The sequence below is a fragment of the Podarcis tiliguerta genome, assembly GCF_965153285.1.
Source record: "Podarcis tiliguerta genome assembly, chromosome: 1".
Taxonomy (NCBI): Eukaryota; Metazoa; Chordata; class Lepidosauria; order Squamata; family Lacertidae; genus Podarcis; species Podarcis tiliguerta.
The window spans coordinates 105,900,356-105,920,503 of record NC_139534.1 but is presented as its reverse complement, the minus strand read 5'-3'; the positions used below and the strand labels follow the sequence as shown (position 1 = coordinate 105,920,503).

General features: G+C 46.4%; 1 protein-coding gene across 8 annotated transcripts in view; it reads right to left on the bottom strand.

Moving 5' to 3' along the window:
* The window catches only part of TMEM63C (transmembrane protein 63C), a 69,021-nt gene that overhangs the window by 22,052 nt on the left and 26,821 nt on the right, over positions 1-20,148 (bottom strand). For 3 of the 8 annotated variants that reach the window (XM_083447901.1, XM_083447902.1, XM_083447903.1), the window contains 7 exons: positions 14,783-14,861; positions 13,370-13,609; positions 8,741-8,820; positions 4,818-4,905; positions 3,731-3,768; positions 3,266-3,408; positions 2,936-2,987 (listed from right to left, as the gene is read on the bottom strand). In XM_083447901.1, coding sequence (XP_083304027.1) covers positions 2,936-2,987; positions 3,266-3,408; positions 3,731-3,768; positions 4,818-4,905; positions 8,741-8,820; positions 13,370-13,564 — 596 coding nt within the window. In that variant the 5' untranslated portion in view covers positions 13,565-13,609; positions 14,783-14,861. Of the gene's footprint in view, positions 1-2,935; positions 2,988-3,265; positions 3,409-3,730; positions 3,769-4,817; positions 4,906-7,346; positions 7,380-8,740; positions 8,821-13,369; positions 13,610-14,782; positions 14,872-20,148 lie in introns of all 8 variants that reach the window. The other 5 variants (XM_083447896.1, XM_083447897.1, XM_083447900.1 and 2 more) reach the window with 3 other exon arrangements.

Below are 20,148 nucleotides of genomic sequence, written 5' to 3'. Positions count from 1 at the left end.
GACCAGCAGTAGACAAGAAAATTGCACAGTGCATAAAAACAGTGACCCTGAATTTGTTGCCATGAGGTTGTTGTTGTTGTTATTGTTTAGTCGTTTAGTTGTGTCCGACTCTTTGTGACCCCATGGACCAGAGCACGCCAGGCACTCCTGTCTTCCACTGTCTCCCGCAGTTTGGTCAGACTCATGTTTGTAGCTTCGAGAACACTGTCCAACCATCTTGTCCTCTGTCGTCCCCTTCTCCTTGTGCCCTCCATCTTTCCCAACATCGGGGTCTTCTCCATGGAGTCTTCTCTTCTCATGAGGTGACCAAAGTATTAGAGCCTCAACTTCACGATCTGTCCTTCCAGTGAGCACTCAGGGCTGATTTCCTTAAGAATGGATGCGTTTGATCTTCTTGCAGTCCATGGGACTCTCAAGAGTCTCCTCCAGCACCATAATTCAAAAGCATCAATTCTTTGGCGATCAGCCTTCTTTATGGTCCAGCTCTCACTTCCATACATCACTACTGGGAATACCATAGCTTTTACTATAGGGACCTTTGTTGGCAAGGTGATGTCTCTACTTTTTAAAATGCTGTCTAGGTTTGCCATTGCTTTCCTCCCAAGAAGCAGGCGTCTCTTAATTTCGTGGCTGCTGTCACCATCTGCAGTGATCATGGAGCCCAAGAAAGTAAAATCTCTCACTGCCTCCATTTCTTCCCCTTCTATTTGCCAGGAGGTGATGGGACCAGTGGCCATGATCTTCGTTTTTTTGATGTTGAGCTTCAGACCATATTTTGCGCTCTCCTCTTTCACCCTCAATAAAAGGTTCTTTAATTCCTCCTCACTTTCTGCCATCAAGGTTGTGTCATCTGCATATCTGAGGTTGTTGATATTTCTTCCAGCAATCTGGGATTGCTTGGGATTCATCCAGCCCAGCCTTTCGCATGATGAATTCTGCATATAAGTTAAATAAACAGGGAGACAAAATACAGCCTTGTCGTACTCCTTTCCCAATTTTGAACCAATCAGTTGTTCCATATCCAGTTCTAACTGTAGCTTCTTGTCCCACAAGGAGATTTCTCAGGAGACAGATGAGGTGATCAGGCACTCCCATTTCTTTAAGAACATGCCATAGTTTGCTGTGGTCGACACAGTCAAAGGCTTTTGCATAGTCAATGAAGCAGAAGGAGATTTCTTTCTGGAACTCTCTAGCTTTCTCCATAATCCAGCGCATGTTTACAATTTGGTCTCTGGTTCCTCTGCCTTTTCTAAATCCAGCTTGCACTTCTGGGAGTTCTCGGTCCACATACTGCTTGAGCCTTCCTTGTAGAATTTTGCTATAAGAAGCTGATGATCTGAGCCACAGTCTGCTCCAGGTCTTGTTTTTGCTGACTGTATAGAGTTTCTCCATCTTTGGCTGCAGAGAATATAATCAATCTGATTTTGATGCTGCCCATCTGGTGATGTCCATGTGTAGAGTCGTCTCTTGTGTTGTTGGAAAAGCGTGTTTGTGATGACCAGCTTGTTCTCTTGACAGAACTCTATTAGCCTTTGCCCTGCTTCGTTTTGCTCTCCAAGGCCAAACTTGCCAGTTGTTCCTTTTATCTCTTGATTCCCTACTTTAGCATTCCAATCCCCTATAATGAGAAGAACATCCTTCTTTGGTGTCACTTCAATAAGGTGTTGTAAGTCTTCATAGAATTGGTCAATTTCAGTTTCTTCAGCACCAGTAGTTGGTGCATAAACTTGGATTACTGTTATGTTAAAAGGTCTGCCTTGGATTCGTATCGAGATCATTCTATCATTTTTGAGATTGCATCCCAGTACAGCTTTTGCCACTCTTTCGTTGACTATGATGGCCACTCCATTTCTTTTGCGGGTTTCTTGCCCACAGTAGTAGATATGATGGTCATCCGTACTGAATTCGCCCATTCCCGTCCATTTTAGTTCACTGATGCCCAGGATGTCAATATTTATTCTTGCCATCTCACTTTTGACCACATCCCCAGTAGCATGTTGGACGCCTTCCGACCTGAGGGGCTCATCTTCCAGCGTCATAACTTTTATATGCCTGTTGCCTTTGTCCATGGGCAGGGATACTGGAGTGGCTTGGCGGTTCCTCCTCCAGGTGGATCACGTTTGGTCAAAACTCTCCACTATGACCTGTTCATCTTGGGTGCCCTGCTCGGCATAGCTCATAGCTTCTCTGAGTTCTTCAAGCCCCTTCGCCATGGCAAGGCAGTGATCCATGAAGGGGCCATGAGGTTGTAGCAATGTTCAAAAGAATTCTTGCAGCCAGTGACCAACCCTGGCGGATTTGATATTATTCCCTTTGCTGTGGAGGATAAAAACATTTCCTGTTTGTGGTTTCCACCTAAATACTTATTGCTCATACCAACTGCACAGACCAGGTACATACATGGGTACACATGCATAGGGTAAAGGTAAATGACCCCTGGTCCAGTCAAATTCAACTATGGGGTGTGGCGCTCAACTCCGCTTTCAGGCCGAGGGAGCCAGCGTTTGTCCACAGACAACTTTCCGGGTCATGTGGCCAGCATGACTAAACCGCTTCTGGTGCAACAGAACGCTGTGATGAGTGCCAGAGCGCATGGAAACACTGTTTACCTTCCTGCCACAGCAGTACCCATTTATCTACTTGCTTTTGAATTGCTAGGTTGGCAGATGCTGTGACAGAGCAACGAGAGCTCACCCTGTTGCGTGGATTCGAACTGCCGACCTTACAATCGGCAAGCCCAAAAGGCTCAGTGGTTTAGACCACAGCGGCCACCTTACCACATGCATACACACACAGGGATTATAATGTCAAGAAAAATGGATCCAGGACATGCTGATGAAGGACTCTTGGTTTGTAAATGGTCCTCATTTGTTCCCAACGGTCATCACTACATGCAGCAAAAACATCAGAACTCTGAGGAAAAGAAATCACGTACTCTTTGGGGACATTCGCAATTGTGGTTCGGCCAAAGTTAGCTGGATGCTTCCCTGAGAGAGAGAGAGAGAGAGAGAGAGAGATATGAGTTGTCACAGACACCAGAGGGCATTGTCAGAAGAGGTGCCTTTAAAGAAATCCCCTCATTTCCACAGCCATGCCTCCAACATTATGCAAACAACAGCATTTTGGGGCTCTTAGTACAAGGATGCTGACAAGGGTCCCTCGGGCCTGGGGTCCAAATGCAGCTCTGTCGCCACACACCACTAATTACATTGTGGGAGAGCAACTGGAGGGGTTTCTGTGCCCTGCCCTGGCGCAGTCTACGTACCCAAGAGATCCCCAGAGAAGTTGACAGGGAGGACCACAGCCACTGAGAGCACGCAGATGATCAGAAGCAGCACCAAGACATGCCGCTGGAAGGAGAGGTAGGTGGTGGCATCGATTCCACACTTGCTTTGGATTTCCTCATCCCTTGAGAGAGAGAGAGAGAGAGAGAGAGAGAGAGAGATGAAGGCATGTCAGCACAGAGCCACAAAATCCCATCTGTTTCCCCTCCTTTCCTTTCTTGAGAGAAAGAAATCATCAAAACAACAGAGATCATCACATTCTCAGGTCCAATGCAAAATGGATGACTAAGCAGTGGCTTTACAACCATGTTTGATAGGGATTCGTGTCCGCACATCTAGCGGAGTAATATGGCTGACGAAAAACGGCAACGGTGTTAGGATTTAATTACATAAAAAGTTGGAATAAGACATGTAATAGTCATCACCCAAAAGTAGCATGTACTCACTTCATCTGGTAGACTGACAGGAGCCAGGAACAGAATCCCTAGAATGGAAGTTGGAGAAACAGAAAGATATCAATTAGGCAAGAACCGCTGATCTATTGATGTTCCTACCAATCTCCAAAAATTAGGGCTATGTCTGCATTTGCAACTGTGTTGGAATTATATGGTGCAGATCAATGTAACTGAGCATGATCCTAGATAAACATTAAGAGAAAGAACACACAAGTAAGTGCCCTTTGCTTTCCCTGTGCATTTTCACAGAAAAACCCAGTACAGTACTAGTCACTGTCAAAGGCAGTAGACTTGGAGAGATGGACCATTTGTCTGATGCAGCTTGGCTCTTAATAAATAAATAATTAGTATTATTTGTTATTTATATCCCACCCATCTGGCTGGGTTTCCCCAGTCACTCTGGGCGGTTCTCAACAGAATATTAAAAACACGATAAAACATCAAAAATTAAAGCTTCCCTAAACAGGGCTGCCTTCAGATGTCTTCTAAAAGTCCGATGGTTTATTTCATTGACATCTGGTGGCAGGGCATTCCACAGGGCGGGGCCACTACCAAGAAGGCCTTCTGCCTGGTTCCCTGTAACCTCACTTCTCACAGTAAGGGAATCGCCAGAAGGCCCTTGGAGCTGGACCTCAGTGTCCGGGCAGAACGATGGGGGTGGAGACGCTCCTTCAGGTATACAGGACCAAGGCCGTTTAGGGCTTTAAAGGTCAGCACCAACACTTTGAATTGTGCTCAGAAATGTACTGGGAGCCAATGTTTCACTGTTACGTTCCAGATAAGAACAATGTAATCCGATGAACAGTTTTTCAGAAAATGGCAGGATTAGAAATAGTGAAAGCAATTCATAAAGATCATTAGGCTACCAAGCATCACCTCCTATTTGTCTGCCTTATGATGAATAATATCATGGCGTAATTGGCGGGTTTCCAGAAAAGCACTATTCACTCTGAAAACATTAGTCACCTCTACTCCCCCCACCCTTTCTTGAATGTCTGGTTGACCCAATTTACATACAGTGACAGTAGGTCCTTTCAGCAGAATGAGGCTCCATCCTAATTTCCCCACTTAAGCTTACCACATCTTTGTTGTCAGCGTCCAGTGGGCTGGTCTCTGATGGGGATTTCTCCTTTTCACTTTGCTCTCCATAGAAGAGCGATGTGAGGCTTCATGTATCCAGCAAGAGAGGCAGAAAGAAAGAGCATGTGGTTGGGAGAAGCACAGAGGGAGCAAAGAAGAAGAGAGGAGGTCAGGATGGATGAGAGTTGGGGAAGAAGAAAAAGGAAAGAGGAGAAAGAAAAACATTATTCTGATCAGACCAACTTTTAAGTGCCTTCACCCCACAACCCAGGAAAGCAGAGAGGACCGCAAGAGGAAGGGTGAGAGAGAAAGACAAAGTGGGCATTTTTAAGCTGCACCAACAGAACTCCATTATTATGTTAAAGCTCAAGAAAGCCACTAGGGATCAAGTGTCTCCTCTTCTCCAATGAATGAAGCAGTTTCAGTTTCACAAGTATTGTTGTGTACTGGCTTGAAGGGGAAGGAGGCTCCCTGGCAGCCAAAAGCAGAAACATCTTAAATGAAATGCACTGTGGATGTACATATCCACATATGCCACATGCTCCTGACTGCATGGAATCAGTCAATTAAACTATTAAAACGTGTTCCATTGCCCCAACCCTGCTTGCTCCTAGCAAAAGAGCCTCCTAAGTTCAAAGCGTGTAGGGCAAGGGAGAGGTCCGTGTAGGTGGAACAGAAAAAATGTGTTTGTATGAGTTTGGGGTTCTGCAAAAGCCATGGACTTCTTTAGCTGTCAGACCACCAACTTGAACCTTTCAACAATATTTGACAAATATTTGACAATATTTATCATGCCAATGTACCAGGCTCTTTTTGAGCAGCTAGAAGCTCAGGGCTATCAGAGACCCTCTTGGTGCAAAGCAGATGTTCTATGCCCTTCAATTCTCCATCACCCGAATTCAGCCTGGATTCTGCTACCACAGGGAGACCAAGCATTTTCCTCCATTTCTTTTTCACTATTAGAGGTTATAGTGGTTATAGATGGCTGCACAGTTCCTGCCTCTGCTCCAGGAAAGTGACATCATTGAATCTGTTACATCATCACAGATACGACCTCACTAATCCAGCACAAAGCCAATGTTTGCAGTACTGGGATGAGGAAAGAAAATTCCCTGTGAAAAGGAAATTGGGCAAGGGCAGAATTTTGTGGAGGATATAGCAGGACTTTGCTTCCTCCTGCTGCTGCTCAACCTACTTAGCACTCTAAATGAACACATATAATAGCCAACATGGTACTGAGCTCTGCTCAGTGATTTTCCTGGCAAACCAGAATGGTGGGGGTTCTTTAAGACTGTGAATTTTGACTCCCACCCACTTCCAATGTGCACTTTGCAAGTAGGCCGGGATCCATATCAACAGCCACTCTTTCCTAGGACTGCGGTTGGAGAACCAAAGTTCATGAACAATAGGGGGGAATCTGATTTGAACAAAAACTTACCTCAGCTTCTTTGCTATTACTATCTAGGAAAGGAGCACTATAAAGGGAAGGGATAAATGACACCCAGAGCCAAATCAAACTACCAGTGGAAAGTGACAGACCCTTTAGATGAAGATGCAGCAGAAATAATCTCAAGTGACATTAGAACAGGAATCCTGGATCAGAATTTCAACAATGGTTATTTCAGAGCTGTGGTGTCTGAAATAAGAGATGCCCACTGTGTACAATGGAAGTGTGTCATTTTAGAATGAAGGACAGCACTTGAAATCAACTAAAATCATGAACCACAACGTTAGTGTGATATTGTAAAAAACAAATTTGAAAGTGTCAGATGTTGACTTTGACCGTTTCCCATGCCCCACACGTGTAAACACCAGAAGTAATTTTTTTCACCTCCTGATTGGGAACAAAACCATAACCAAACAATCCCACCATCACCAGATAGCCAACATCCCAGACAGTAAGGATTAGGAGAACTTTCTAGAAGAGCGTGACCAGAAGCTATTCCATGCCATTTGAGTATAATCCCTACAGGAAATGTCTTGTGAAGGAAAGGAAAGCTACTGTAAGGTGAAGATTGGGTGGGTCCATTTTGATTTTCTTTTTTTTAAAAAAAACCCACACTAGGTTGGAGGCTTAGTCCTACTCAAAGCTCACCGAAACATAAAATTTAAATCCCATTGAAGTCAATGGGTTTACTTTGAGTAGGAATAAGTCCTAATCCAACTCAATGAAGGAAGGGCAAACTCATCTGATCGGAAACCTGTTAACACATTTCTTGGAATTCTCTTTCACTTGTATAGGTTCAGGTCATTTGTACAAGAAAAATAAGATCTCCACTGCCTCCAATGGATTTTTTAAAAGGTTCCCTCAAGGATAGGGAGCTCCAAGTACAGGTAGGGAAACACAACGTTGTTCCTTTTCACTGTGAGAAATTCAGGTGAGAAAGTGAGGTAATTTTGGGAAAGCCTTCTGCCCCTTGTGGGGGCTGGACCAAGTTCTCCTTTAAAAGAAGTGGGGGTTCCTTTCTTTCACAAGAATTCCTATCTTCCCAATGTTTCAGTCCCATTGTCACCATCATATCATTACTCATAGGAGTTCCATGTGCTTGGAGGAAAACGGCTGATTTTTAAAAAAGGGGGAGGGGTGGTAGGAGAGAAATCATAACAATAATTAGATCCAATAATAATAAACAACAACAACCGCTACTACTTCGGATTCACACAGTTCTTCTAAACTGCTTCAAGCAACGTTATCAAAGGCGATAGGCAAGAGTTCTAAAACACAATGGAGGTAGCTAGAACATCCTTTTGTTTATTCTGATCAACAAACATAAAATGTCAAAGCACTGCACTTAACACAAGAAAATACAGATAACAAAAATACTATATCTATCTACCGTATTTTTCACTCTACAAGACGTATTTTTTCCCTCCTAAAAAGTAAGGGGAAATGTGTGTGCATCTTATGGAGCGAATGCAGGCCATGTGGCTATACCAGAAGCCAGAACAGTGAGAGGGATCGCTGCGCAGCGCTCCCTCTTGCTGTTCTAGCTTCTGGCTTAGCCGCTCTGTCCCTTCCCCCACCTCTCAGAAAAGCCCCCAAGAGCCGAGCCGTGTGTGCGGCTCTTGGGGGCTTTTCCCAGAGGAGGGAGAAGGGCAGCCCATCGGGGAAAAGCCTGCAAGCGCCGCACACACACTCCTCACGGCTCATGAAAGGGAGCGCTGAGCAGAGCCTGGGATGCATACAGGCTCTGCTCAGCGCTCCCTTCAAAGAATTTTTTTTTCTTGCATCCCCCCTCTAAAAACTAGGTGCGTCTTATGGTCGGGTGCGTCTTATGGAGCGAAAAATACTCTATCTATCTATCTATCTATCTATCTCAATTGGCTGGATTCAACAAACCTGGTACACAAGTAGAAGCCAGCACAAGGGTTTCTGCTAGTGCAACAGGGCTTTCTCCCCTCTCCTCTCCCCACACTTCCCCCATATCCACGCTGGAGGGTTGGCAGAACCACACTCCCCCCAAACAGTGAGCGGGGAGAGGGAAGGGGAGACCATTCTGTCTGGCAAGCAGAAATGTTTGCCAGACAAACATTTCAAAATATCAAAATGGTGTGTTGCTGAATTCCTCCTGCTGTGCTGCATTCTGAGGTTTCTGCCGTCAGAGCAGTGAACACATGCTCATGTGCACTAGCAAACTTTGTTTCCTTGGTAAGAAAGCTGACTTGATCCGGGTTCCATGCATGTTGTACAGCAGGGACCGGAGGGACCCCTTCAATCATTCTTACACTCCCTCAGCCATGCGGATTCTAGGACATCTTTGCCCACTGGGATCCCATCTTGGGGCTGCTGCCCTTGTTGCCAGCCCAGCAGCACCAGTCAGCATTACACGGGGCTCTTATTTTGGGTAACAGAAAACTGCCCTCCTATTATTCTCTCAGGCCCTCACCTTCTCCATCCTTTTAGGAAAGCTGCATTCTTACCTGTCATTGTCCATAAGCAAGGCCAGGCGCCCATAGTCCCAAGCTGCTTTCCGAAGGCAGGAGAAGACCAGGAGGAGGAACTGGAGTAGGAGACAGAAAAGCAACAGCTTAGGGGACCCTCTTCATGGGACTGAGAGGAGCCCACTCTTAAGAAGTGTCCTTCCCCTTTATCTATGGCCTCACATCATGACAGAAGCCTGGTTTTCTTTTTTAACCTATAAAGCCTTAAATGGTTCAGGATTACAATACTTCAGGGACAGCCTCTCCTCATATGAACCAACCCAGACCCAGCAATGCTTCTTCGTGTGCCTGCTCTATGTAAGGTCCAGAATGTGGCAACACAAGAACAAGGTCTTGGTGGCTCGCCCCAGGGAGGCTCACCTGGTTCTTTCATTACGTATCTTTAGGCACCAGGCAAAACCAGACCTTTGGTGTTTAACTACAGTGGTACCTCAGGTTACATACGCTTCCGGTTACATACACTTCAGGTTACAGACTCCGCTAACCCAGAAATAGTACCTCGGGTTAAGAACTTTGCTTCAGGATGAGAACAGAAATTGTGCAGTGGCGGTGCAGCGGCAGCGGGAGGCCCCATTAGCTAAAGTGGTGCTTCAGGTTAAGAACAGTTTCAGGTTAAGAACAGACCTCCAGAAAGAATTACCGTATTTTTCGCACCATAGGGCGCACCGGACCTTAGGACGCACCTAGTTTTTTGGGGGGGAAATAAAGGAAAATTTTTTTATTTCCCCCCCAGGTGCGCTGCACCAATGCCGAAGCTTGGGGCGTGCAGAGCTCAGCGCGCCCCAAGCTTCTGGGTGCCGGCAAGGTCTCCGCTAGCTGTGGGAGAGCCGCGCGGCTCTTCCACGGCTAGCGGGGTACTGCGCCAATCCCGAAGCTTGGGGTGTGCGGAGCTCAGCGAGCCCCCCGCTTCTGGGTGCCGGCAAGGTCTCCGCTAGCTGTGGGAGAGCCGCGCGGTTTTCCCACAGCTAGCGGAGTGCTGCGCCAATCCCGAAGCTTGGGGTGTGCGGAGCTCAGCGCGCCCCAAGCTTCGGGCTGCCGGCAAGGTCTCCGCTAGCCGTGGGAGAGCCACGCGGCTGCGTGCGGCTCTTCCACGGCTAGCGGAGCGCTGCGCTAATCCCGAAGCTTGGGGCTTGCGGAGCTCAGCGCGCCCCAAGCTTCTGGGTGCCGGCAAGGTCTCCGCTAGCCGTGGGAGAGCCGCGCGGCTTCGTGCAGCTCTCCCACGGGTAGCGGAGCGCTGTGCCAATCCCGAAGCTTGGGGCGTGCGGAGCTCAGCGCGCACCAAGCTTCTGGGTGCCGGCAAGGTCTCCGCTAGCTGTGGGAGAGCCGCGCAGCTTCGTGCGGCTCTCCCACGGCTAGCGGAGCGCTGCGCCAATCCCGAAGCTTGGGGCGTGCGGAGCTCCGCGCGCCCCAAGCTTCTGGGTGCCGGCAAGGTGGGAGAGACGCGCTGCGCCTCCCCGCTGTCCCCGGAGCTTGCGGGGCAGGCAGCAGGGAGAAGCGCTCTTCTCCCCACCGCCTGCCTTCAGACCAGGTCCGGGAACAGCGGGAAGACGCGCTGCGCCTCCCCGCTGTCCCCGGAGCTTGTGAGGCAGGCAGCGGGGAGAAGCGCTCTTCTCCCCACCGCCTGCCTTCAGACCAGATCTGGGAACAGCGGGAAGACGCGCTGCGCCTCCCCGCTGTCCCCGGAGCTTGCGGGGCAGGCAGCGGGGAGAAGCGCTCTTCTCCCCACCGCCTGCCTTCAGACCAGGTCCGGGGACAGCGGGAAGACGCGCTGCGCCTCCCCGCTGTCCCCGGAGCTTGCGGGGCAGGCAGCGGGGAGAAGCGCTCTTCTCCACGCCGCCAGCCTTCAGATCAGGTCCGGGGACAGCGGGAAGACGCGCTGCGCCTCCCCGCTTTCCCCGGAGCTTGCGGGGCAGGCAGCGGGGAGAAGCGCTCTTCTCCACGCCGCCAGCCTTCGGATCAGGTCCGGGGACAGCGGGAAGACGCGCTGCGCCTCCCCGCTGTCCCTGGAGCTTAAGGGGCTGGCAGCGGGGAGAAGCGCTCTTCTCCCCGCCGTCAGCCTCCAAACCACATCGGGAGACAGTGGGATGGCGGCGTTCCGCCTCCCCGCTGTCCCCCGACCTTGTGGGGCTGGCGCTGGGGCTCTCCTGAAGCCTGGAGAGCGAGAGGGGTCGATGCGCACCGACCCCTCTCACTCTCCAGGCTTCAGCGAAAGCCTGCATTCGCTCCATAGGACGCACACACATTTCCCCTTCATTTTTGGAGGGGGAAAAGTGCGTCCTATGGAGCGAAAAATACGGTAAGTTCTTAACCCAAGGTACCACTGTATATGTGGCCTTTTAGAAAACGGTGAGATGCTAAAAAACAAGAGGAAAAAGGTGTTTCTTTTTCATCTTGTTTTTAATGTATCTATGTGCAGTTTTTTTGTTTGTTTAGTTGTAAGCAACCAAGAAATTCAATTAATAATAATAACAATAATAATAATAGTAATAATAAACCTTGTATGCAGTCATCCGCATGGCATCAAAACAAACTTGGAAAATCTTTTCCATTACAAATTCAACTCACATCCACAGGGTATACTTCAGTCTTAAGTGTTAAGATAATTTCTCAATAGTCGCTGCTATGACTGAGACTGAGGGGAGGCCACTGTACTATTTTTAATCAACGATATAAATCGAGACCCTACAGAGTCAAACCCATCTTTCTTTGTGATTCCTCTTATCACCTCCCATGGCGAGTTAAGTGTTCCATAAGTGCTATATTCCACACATATTAGGTCCATGTTTCTGTGGCGGGAGGGGGTGGTCCCCACCACCACCACCATTTGTCTTGCTGAACACTTCTGCTTTCACACATTTTGGTATTTTGTTAAAGGGCAGCACAAGATCTTAGCTAAACAAAAATTCATGCCCAAACCTGCATTTGCTGAGATACTGTCAAAGTGAGATGGGAGAATGAATGGCCAGGAAGGAAGAGGGAGTGTTTAACCTTTATCATGCCTGCTGGTCTTCCCTTGCAAAGAACACAAACACTCAAGACAAATTTCCCTTTTAAGTTGACTCCTGGACTTGGAAAAGGCGAAAAATATGGAGGAGAGACTAAAAATTTCCTACCCAACTTGCAGTTTCCCCAGCAAGTCTCCCACCACCACACAACGTTAGTGTTATAAGGCTAACTTGGGGCTGGGGGTTCTGTTTTATGTTGTAACATGAAGCTCCACCCTATGCTTTATCAGGAAGAAGCAACCTTCTTTAGAAGCAGAGTAACATGAACTGTGTACAGCAGTGTCATCAAGTGTTATTCTACATATAGCAGCACTGATAACATGGCAAACTCAGGATGGAGAAATATCTGCATATGACTTTTTAAGGTAAGCTATTATCAGTGTGGAATGCGGGTGGCGCTGTGTGTTAAACCACAGAGCCTAGGACTTGCCGATCAGGAGGTCAGCGGTTCAAATCCAGTTTGAATCCCTGCGAAGGGGTGAGCTCCTATTCCTCGGTCCCTGCTCCTGCCAACTAGCAGTTCGAAAGCACGTCAAAGTGCAAGTAGATAAATAGGTACCCCTCCGGCGGGAAGGTAAACGGTGTTTCCGTGCACTCCTCTGGTTTCGCCAGAAGTGGCTTAGTCATGCTGGCCACATGACCCGGAAGCTGTACGCCGGCTCCCTCGGCCAATAAAGTGAGATGAGTGCCGCAACCCCAGAGTCGGTCACGACTGGACCTAATGGTCAGGGGCCCCTTTACCTTTACCCTTTTATTATCAGTGTGGAACATTTTTAGTGTGTTCTCTTCTAACTGCTTCCCTTTTTGGAAACAAGACAGTGATTTGTATTTTTGGAAAGAAGAACGTAAGAATAGCCTGCTGGATCAGGCCAAGAGCCCATCAAGTCCAGCATCCTGTTCTCACAGTGGCCAACCAGATGCCTGTGGGAAACCAGGGAGGAGAACCTGAGAGCAACAGCTACTGTTTCCAGAAACTGGTAGTCAGAGGCATATTGACTCTGACAATGGAGGCAAATTATTAAAAGGTAAAAAGGTAAACGACCCCTGGATGGTTAAGTCCAGTCAAAGGCGACTACGGGGTTGTGGCACTCATCTCACTTTCAGGCGGATGGAACTGGTGTTTGTCCATAGCAGCTTTCCGTGTCATGTGGCCAGCATGACTAAACCGCTTCTGGCGTGATGGAACACTGTGATGGAAACCAGAGCACATGGAAACACCGTTTACCTTCCAGCCACAGAAGTACCATTTATCTACTTGCATCGGTGTGCTTTCAAACTGCTAAGTTGGTAGGATCTGGGACAGAGCAACGGGAGCTCACCCTGTTGTGGGAATTTGAACCGCTGACCTTCTGATCGGCAAGCCCAAGAGGCTCAGTGGTTTAGGCCACAGTGCCACCTGCGTCCCCAAGGCAAATTATAGCCACTGTGGATAGTATATACAAATAGTATGTATGCATAGATATTGGGCAGAATTGAAACAACAGCAAACGGCTCATGTAATAATGATGAAGCCAACCCAATCCCAGCTGAATGTGAAGCAATGTGGATCCCGAGTAATGCATGGTTAATAATGAGATATTAAGGACCTCCCGTCTTTACTCACCAACCAGATGATGAAGTTGAGGGCAAGCACCGTGGGTACACCGCCAAACGGCAGCCCTTGCAGGACAGAGCTGCGGGAATGGGCGTTGAAGCACTGCTCTGTGCTGTTGTTTTGGGCATCCAGGAATATGGAGTCATCCAGGGAGATGGAGCTCCAGTTTCCTGCCAGAGGATCACTTCTGTACATCCTGTCCATCTATGAAGTTGGTGGTCTCCTAGAGAGCTTTACTCTGCAAAATACCTGGGTAAAGTTAAGAGGGGCAGGGTTGAAGGAGACTTTAAAAGCTCTATTTATTTAGTAAGCTTACATGCTGCTTACAATATATAAAATATTTTGAAGAGGTTTACAATAAGGAGCCAAAGACTTTAAAAACAGTAAAAGATCATGGACTTTAAGATATGCAGCAAACTCAGTATACAAATACAGATAACATATGCAAATAACATCATTTAAAAAACCCAAATGCAATACAATCCTTGAACTAATAAGCAATATGATCCAGCAATCCACCAGGAAATGTCTAACTAAAGAGATACTGGCTTGGTTTGCACACCATGCTATACCAAACCATAGTTTAGCACACATGCAGTCCCTGGTAGAGGAGAGTGCAGCTACTCTGCACTGTGGTCAGTCCACTGCTGCACTGTGCTAAGCCACAATTTGGCACAGTGTGTCATCTGAATCTGGGGTTGTGATTTAGCCATTTCCAGACTAATAAAAGCTGTAAGCAAAGTTCGTCCTATGGTTTATAGCTTCTGGTTTGTCCAGAAGAGCTAAAGCACAAGCTCAGGTTTGGATGACAAGATAAGCCAAACCATAGTTTAGTGAAGCACAGCCAAAAGACCATGGAGAAGCAAAGTGTTGGTGTAATTTGGAAATATGGGTGAAATTGCACTAACTGTTTGGTCTGTGTCTTGTCTCCCATCTGTTAAAACAGGGGTGGCTAACCTACGACCCTCTGGACCTTGATGTACTCTAACTCCCATCAGCTCCAGCCAGCCCAGCCAACGGTCAGGGAGGATGGGATTTGGAGTTCAACTGTTAAGACATGGGTACAGCCCTGTTCACTCTGAAGTCACCAAGAACAATGAACAATAGGCTGCTGGATTACATAGACCTCAGCCTGAACCAGCAAAGCAATTATTGTATTTGTTTTCCACCAGCTCTTAAATGGTCCCAATGCTGGGGAGGAGGCAAAGCACCAGTTGCAGTGAACTCACTTAAGAAGAGCCCTCCTTGCTGGATCAGGCCAAAGGCCCATCTAGTCCTGCCTCCTGTCCTCCATGGCAACTCAATGCCTGTGGGAAGCTCACAAGCAGGATCTGAGTGCAGCTCTGCCTTGCGCTCTATGACCAGGACTTAGGAGCCTATCCTCTATCCTCTTTACACTTGTGGTTTCTTTTTTATTCGTACCCGAGAAGAGTCATTCCCAGATTTAGACTCCGTTCCAGACACCAGGATCAGCCATCATCACCACTGCGGTGGAGTCCGTCTGAGCTCCGCTACAAAACAAAAACAAACAATAAGTTTTGGAAACTGAGTGACTTGAGCTGTACAGGCCCTCAGGTATTCTTTACATCATTCTTTGTAATAATCCAGTGAAACGTGTCTTGCCACACCCCACCAACCCTTGCAAAACAAACACCTGGTTTGAGAAGCAGGAGTGTCCTGCTTAGATCTTCAGACATCCAGCTGAATTGGCAGCCACTGAATTGCTCAGGCCTGTAAGCATTTGTTTTCACCTGCCAACTTCCTTTGTTTCTAATGATCAACCTAAACAGGACATGGTTGGCAGTGAGGTAGAAGAAGCACAGCAAATTCGTTTCACTAAACTCGTTGCATGCTGCATGTGATAAACTTTTTTAAAGTGGCATGCATGCAAACGATTTACATACTCTTTAATCAACAAAAACTTCTGATTTACATGAAACAATATAAAATAATTATTAAAAATACAAAAGTTAAAAAACCAAGCCCCCATATTTTTTAAAAATAAAAAATATAACAATGAAATAAAACAATAAGTATGTGTGAAGCACCCTAATTTGGAAATTAAGGTTCAACTACTCTGAGAACTGTAGCTCTGAGCGGGGAACAGGGATCTCCTAACAACTCTTAGCACCCTTAACAAATTACAGATCCCAGGATTCTTTGAGGAAAGCCATGTTTAATGTTTAAAGTGGTATCATAGTGCTTTAACTGTATGGTGTGAAGGTGTGGCCACAGTCTCCCTCTTTCAACAGACAGTCAGGTTGTGTATCCATAGCAGTGACCAGAGGAGGAATGACTGATGGGAGGAACACACAGAAAAGAAACGCCACGGTGCATCTGCAGCAGCACAACCAGGCACTTTCATCTGCCCCACCTGCAACAAAACATGTCTCTCCCTTATCGGTCTCTATAAGCCACAGCAGGCGCTTCCAACAGTTTGACTTCACCCCCAAAGGCGCACTCTTCCATTGTCTCCCAAGAAAGAGGGAAGCCAACTCCCTCCTTCAAATGGGCAGTGGAAATAAGTCTCTTTTGTCTTTCAAAATGGCAGCAGAGTAATAGTGAAATCTGCCCTCTGTCTGAGTGTGCAGCTCCTTTCTGCCTGTGCCTGTATTCTCTCTCCTCCCCTCTTTATGTAAACAGCAGGGAAGTCGCCATCTGGCACTGCCAATTGCTGCATAATTCATTCCCCTTTTGTTAACAAGAGTGACCCTCACACAGAGAGAGCGTCTGGACCAGAGAGACTCCTAGGAACCTGCAGCTTTGAGTTTATTTTTCCCTGGCACAGAGAAGGCTTTTCAGGGTCAGCATTCTGGCTGTTTCCACAGTTTATAGCTTTCCTGTGCAAGAAAGCACCCTCCACAGCTACTTCCATGGGTGTTACCATCACAATAATCCTATGAAGCATGTTAGGCCGAGAAGTAATGGCCAATTGGCTCAAGTGTGTTTACATACATATATAATTTTATTTTTATGCTACTTTTCCTCAGATCAAACCATGCTCAAGGTGGCTTGTAACATCAAAAAATACATAACTACAACATAACAAAAGCAACATTAAAACATTAAAAAAGACACACCACACTGCACAATTTCCACATAAATGGAAAGATATCCAAAATAAAGATACAAAACTCAACGGTAACAACCCCGCTAAACTGCCAAATAACACCCCAGACCAAGCGTCTGTTCAGCAGCCTCAGCTTTTGCAGTTGGAGTCAGTCCGGGCCCCGACCTCCCAGGCCAGGTGGAAAAAGGCCTGCAAGGCAGAGAGCAGGTCTTCCAGGACTCTCAGCCAACATGGGCTCTGGCCTCTTCAGCAGCCTCAACATTTGAGGTTTCACAATGTTTACATGTGATGTACACATGCTGGGAAACTGCAGCCAATTATACCTTCCCTATACAAGTATGTGGGAACTTCACACATTAAGAAGTACTAATAATTTTCACATATTTTCACACATAGAAGCATATTTGCGTAGAAAAATAAAGGGGGCGTACATAGCAGCTTCTATTCTGATTTTAGGTGCATCCCGTTCTCCCTACTTTACAGATCTGATCAAAACCAAATGCTCATAGGCACGGACTAGAAAACAAGAGTTGGGATGTCTCTTATCTTTTTAGTCCAGGATATCAAGACTCCTGCCTCTTCCTGCTGAAGCAGACACAGCTTTGCCACATCATCAATATTCCTTTTCTTTGTCTTCCCTTGAACTCCCACTGAGCCTTCCTGTCAGATCTACCAGGGTTGGTGACACTTGCTAATTATGTTAATGAGAGATTTTTAAGAATGTAATCTCATTTCTTGGGAGCTCTGCACTCCTAGTTAGCTCAAATGAGAGTCTGGGGGGAATGTGCAAATATGAGGTTCTCCATCTGTGCTCTGAAGTTCTTGGAGGGGATTCCACAAGCACTGACCTTCTTTCTTCAGTCAGTCAAACAATATTACCGAATACCAATCTTGCTTCCCTGCAATATCCAGTCTGTTTCACAGCAATCTGTCTCCTACGTCCCTTCTCACAAAACAAATGCAGAGGCATCCCTCTGGCTCAGTTTTTCCTAAACTAAAACCTTGGTTACCTCAACAATGCAAACAGAAGAGCTACATCAGTACTGGGAAAATCATCCAAAATGTTAAGTGCACAGACACTCACAAGGGGAACAACACACTACTGTGCCAGGCTCAAAGATTCCTCTCAACAGTTTCCATTTATACTTCTTTTCCATTTGGATTTTCTCAAGGTCCTGCTTTTTATTCCCTCCTTCCAGTTCTCACATGAACTGATAAACAGTAGGCCACATTCACACCATAAAGGACTATGGTACCACCTTAAGCAGGCATGGCTCAAAGAATTCTGGGAGCTGTAGTTTAAGGGTGCTGAGAGTTGTTAGGAGATTTTATTCCCCTCCCAGAGCTATGATTCCCAGAGTTCCTTAATATGAGGGATTGACTGTTAAACTACTCTGGAAACTGTAGCTGGGGCGGGGCAGGGCAGGGAATTAAGAGTTCTCCTAACAACTCTCAGCACCCTTAATAAAGTACAGCTCCCAGAAGCCATGACTGCTTAAAGTGGCATCATAGTGCTTTGAATATATTGCGCGAATGTGGCCAAAGTCACTTTGCACCACATAGCTGTTCTGTTTCAGACAATACAATAAAGCAAATCACCAACACCAGAAAGGCCAACTTCCCTATACAGTCATACCTCGGGTTACAGCCGCTTCAGGTTGCGTTTTTTTGGGTTACGGACCACTGAAACCTGGACGTACCGGAATGTGTTACTTCCGGGTTTCGGCAGTCGCACATGCGCAGAAGTGCTAAATCGCGCTTTGCGCATGCACAAAAGCGCCAAATCTCAACCCGTGCATGCGGAGACACGCCGCTGCAGGTTGCAAATGCTGCGGGTTGCAAATGTGCATCCTGCGTGGATCATGTTCGCAACTCGAGCATCCACCGTACCTGGAAACTGTTAAAGAAGCATTTCCTAAATAGCATGACAGATGTCATGAGATACTGGTCGCCTACTAACCTGTGCCAAATTTTACGCCCGCTTAGCGTCCCAATTCTAAGTACAAACAGTACAGCTTATTTCCCAAGTGCTGTGTTTAGATTCAAGCAGTATGACAAATCAGCAAGACTCTGGTGCATGTAACCAGTGTACAATTGCAAAAATTAAGTATAACAAACTAAGAACAGAAGGGAGCTAGTACCAGTTCAGAATTACTGCCCATTAACCATTTATTCTCCCCCTAGGTGTAAATGGTCATCAATCTGTATCACTTTTCATTAAGCGTTTTAATGAGGTCCTTACAGTATATATGTCATCTAGAACCTATATGACTCACAGAAGGATTGCCTCCCCCCCCCCCAGGTTTGCAATATTTTTTGTTGGCATGGCTGTTATTTTAAAAAGAGGAAACAACCTAGTAAAGCTGCCCTTCTACTACATCTGAAATTTGGTCCATCTAGCTTTTTACTGTCTACACTGTAAACTCTACACCAACTGGAAAACAGCTCTCCATGGTGTCAAACTGGATTTGCCAGGGATCGAATCTGGGATCTTTTGCTTGCAAGGCACTCTCACTACAGTCTTTTCTTATATCACAGCCCTTATTAAATCTTAACTTTTAAATATGCATTTGTGTAGGTTATGTATGCACATCAATTCACTTCATTTTGGCAAAGCCCCCTCCTCATTTAGATCCTTGCAGATGCTGGATTCTAGGAAACAGGTACTATGTCAGCAAATTGCTTCAGTCTCTAGCATTCAACCTTTATAATGGGACAAGCCAAAGTAGCTCGTACCACTTTAGAAAAACTCATGCTTTTATGAACAAAATAAGGTTGATAATAATAATAATAATAATAATAATAATAATAATAATAATAATAATTTATTTATTTATACCCCGCCCATCTGGCTGGGTTTCCCCAGCCACTCTACAAAGCTTCTTCTTTGACAAACAACCTCAGGCAAACATTGCTTTAGAACAGAATCTGAGCTATTCTGAGTGGAGGTAAATTTATTTTTCATCTCCAGCTGGGGGGGATTGCAAATACCTATAATCAAACCTCCAAATGTGATTGTTAACATGCAGTCTGTCGTGGGTGTGCATCCTCCAAAAGCCACTTTAAAGTCTTCCTAGCACCAGACTCAACAAATAATCGTGATGACAGAAATAGGAAGATGTGACAAAAGCTAATTACAAGAAAACTCAAAAGAATATGCCCAAGCAAGTTGTATTGGCTTGTTTTCTTAATTCTATTCATAACCGTCCTCCCCTGCAATGAGACAGTATTAATGTAATTTGATGGCAGATCAAAGTCAGTTTAAATTAGGTTTTACAAGGGGGGGGGAGGGTAGCACAAAAACCCAGCACAAATGTTATTTGATTTTTAGGATCCCTAAATGTCAGTTATATGCTCAACTTCCTCCTCATGCTTTGGTTTTGTCATCTGAGCTCACTGCTCCTGCCGTTCTGGTCTTTCGACATGCCTGAGTGGGAGGTCTCCATCTTGTAGCAATGCAGTGGGGTCATCTCGGATTAGCTGTTCTTTGCTGCCCAGAGCCAAATTGACAAATGAATAAAGCTCAGCCGTGTGCATGACTTGGGTTGCTGAGAGCGCAAGGTCAGTGGAGACCCCCAGGGAAAGAGGGAAGGGAAGCCTTTAGCTGGTTACACTGACTCAGCACCGCCGACAAATCGATAGCTAGCACTGCCTGGGAAAGATGTCTCAATGGAGGCCTCAGCACTGAGCTCAGCACAAACATCAGGTCATGACATGC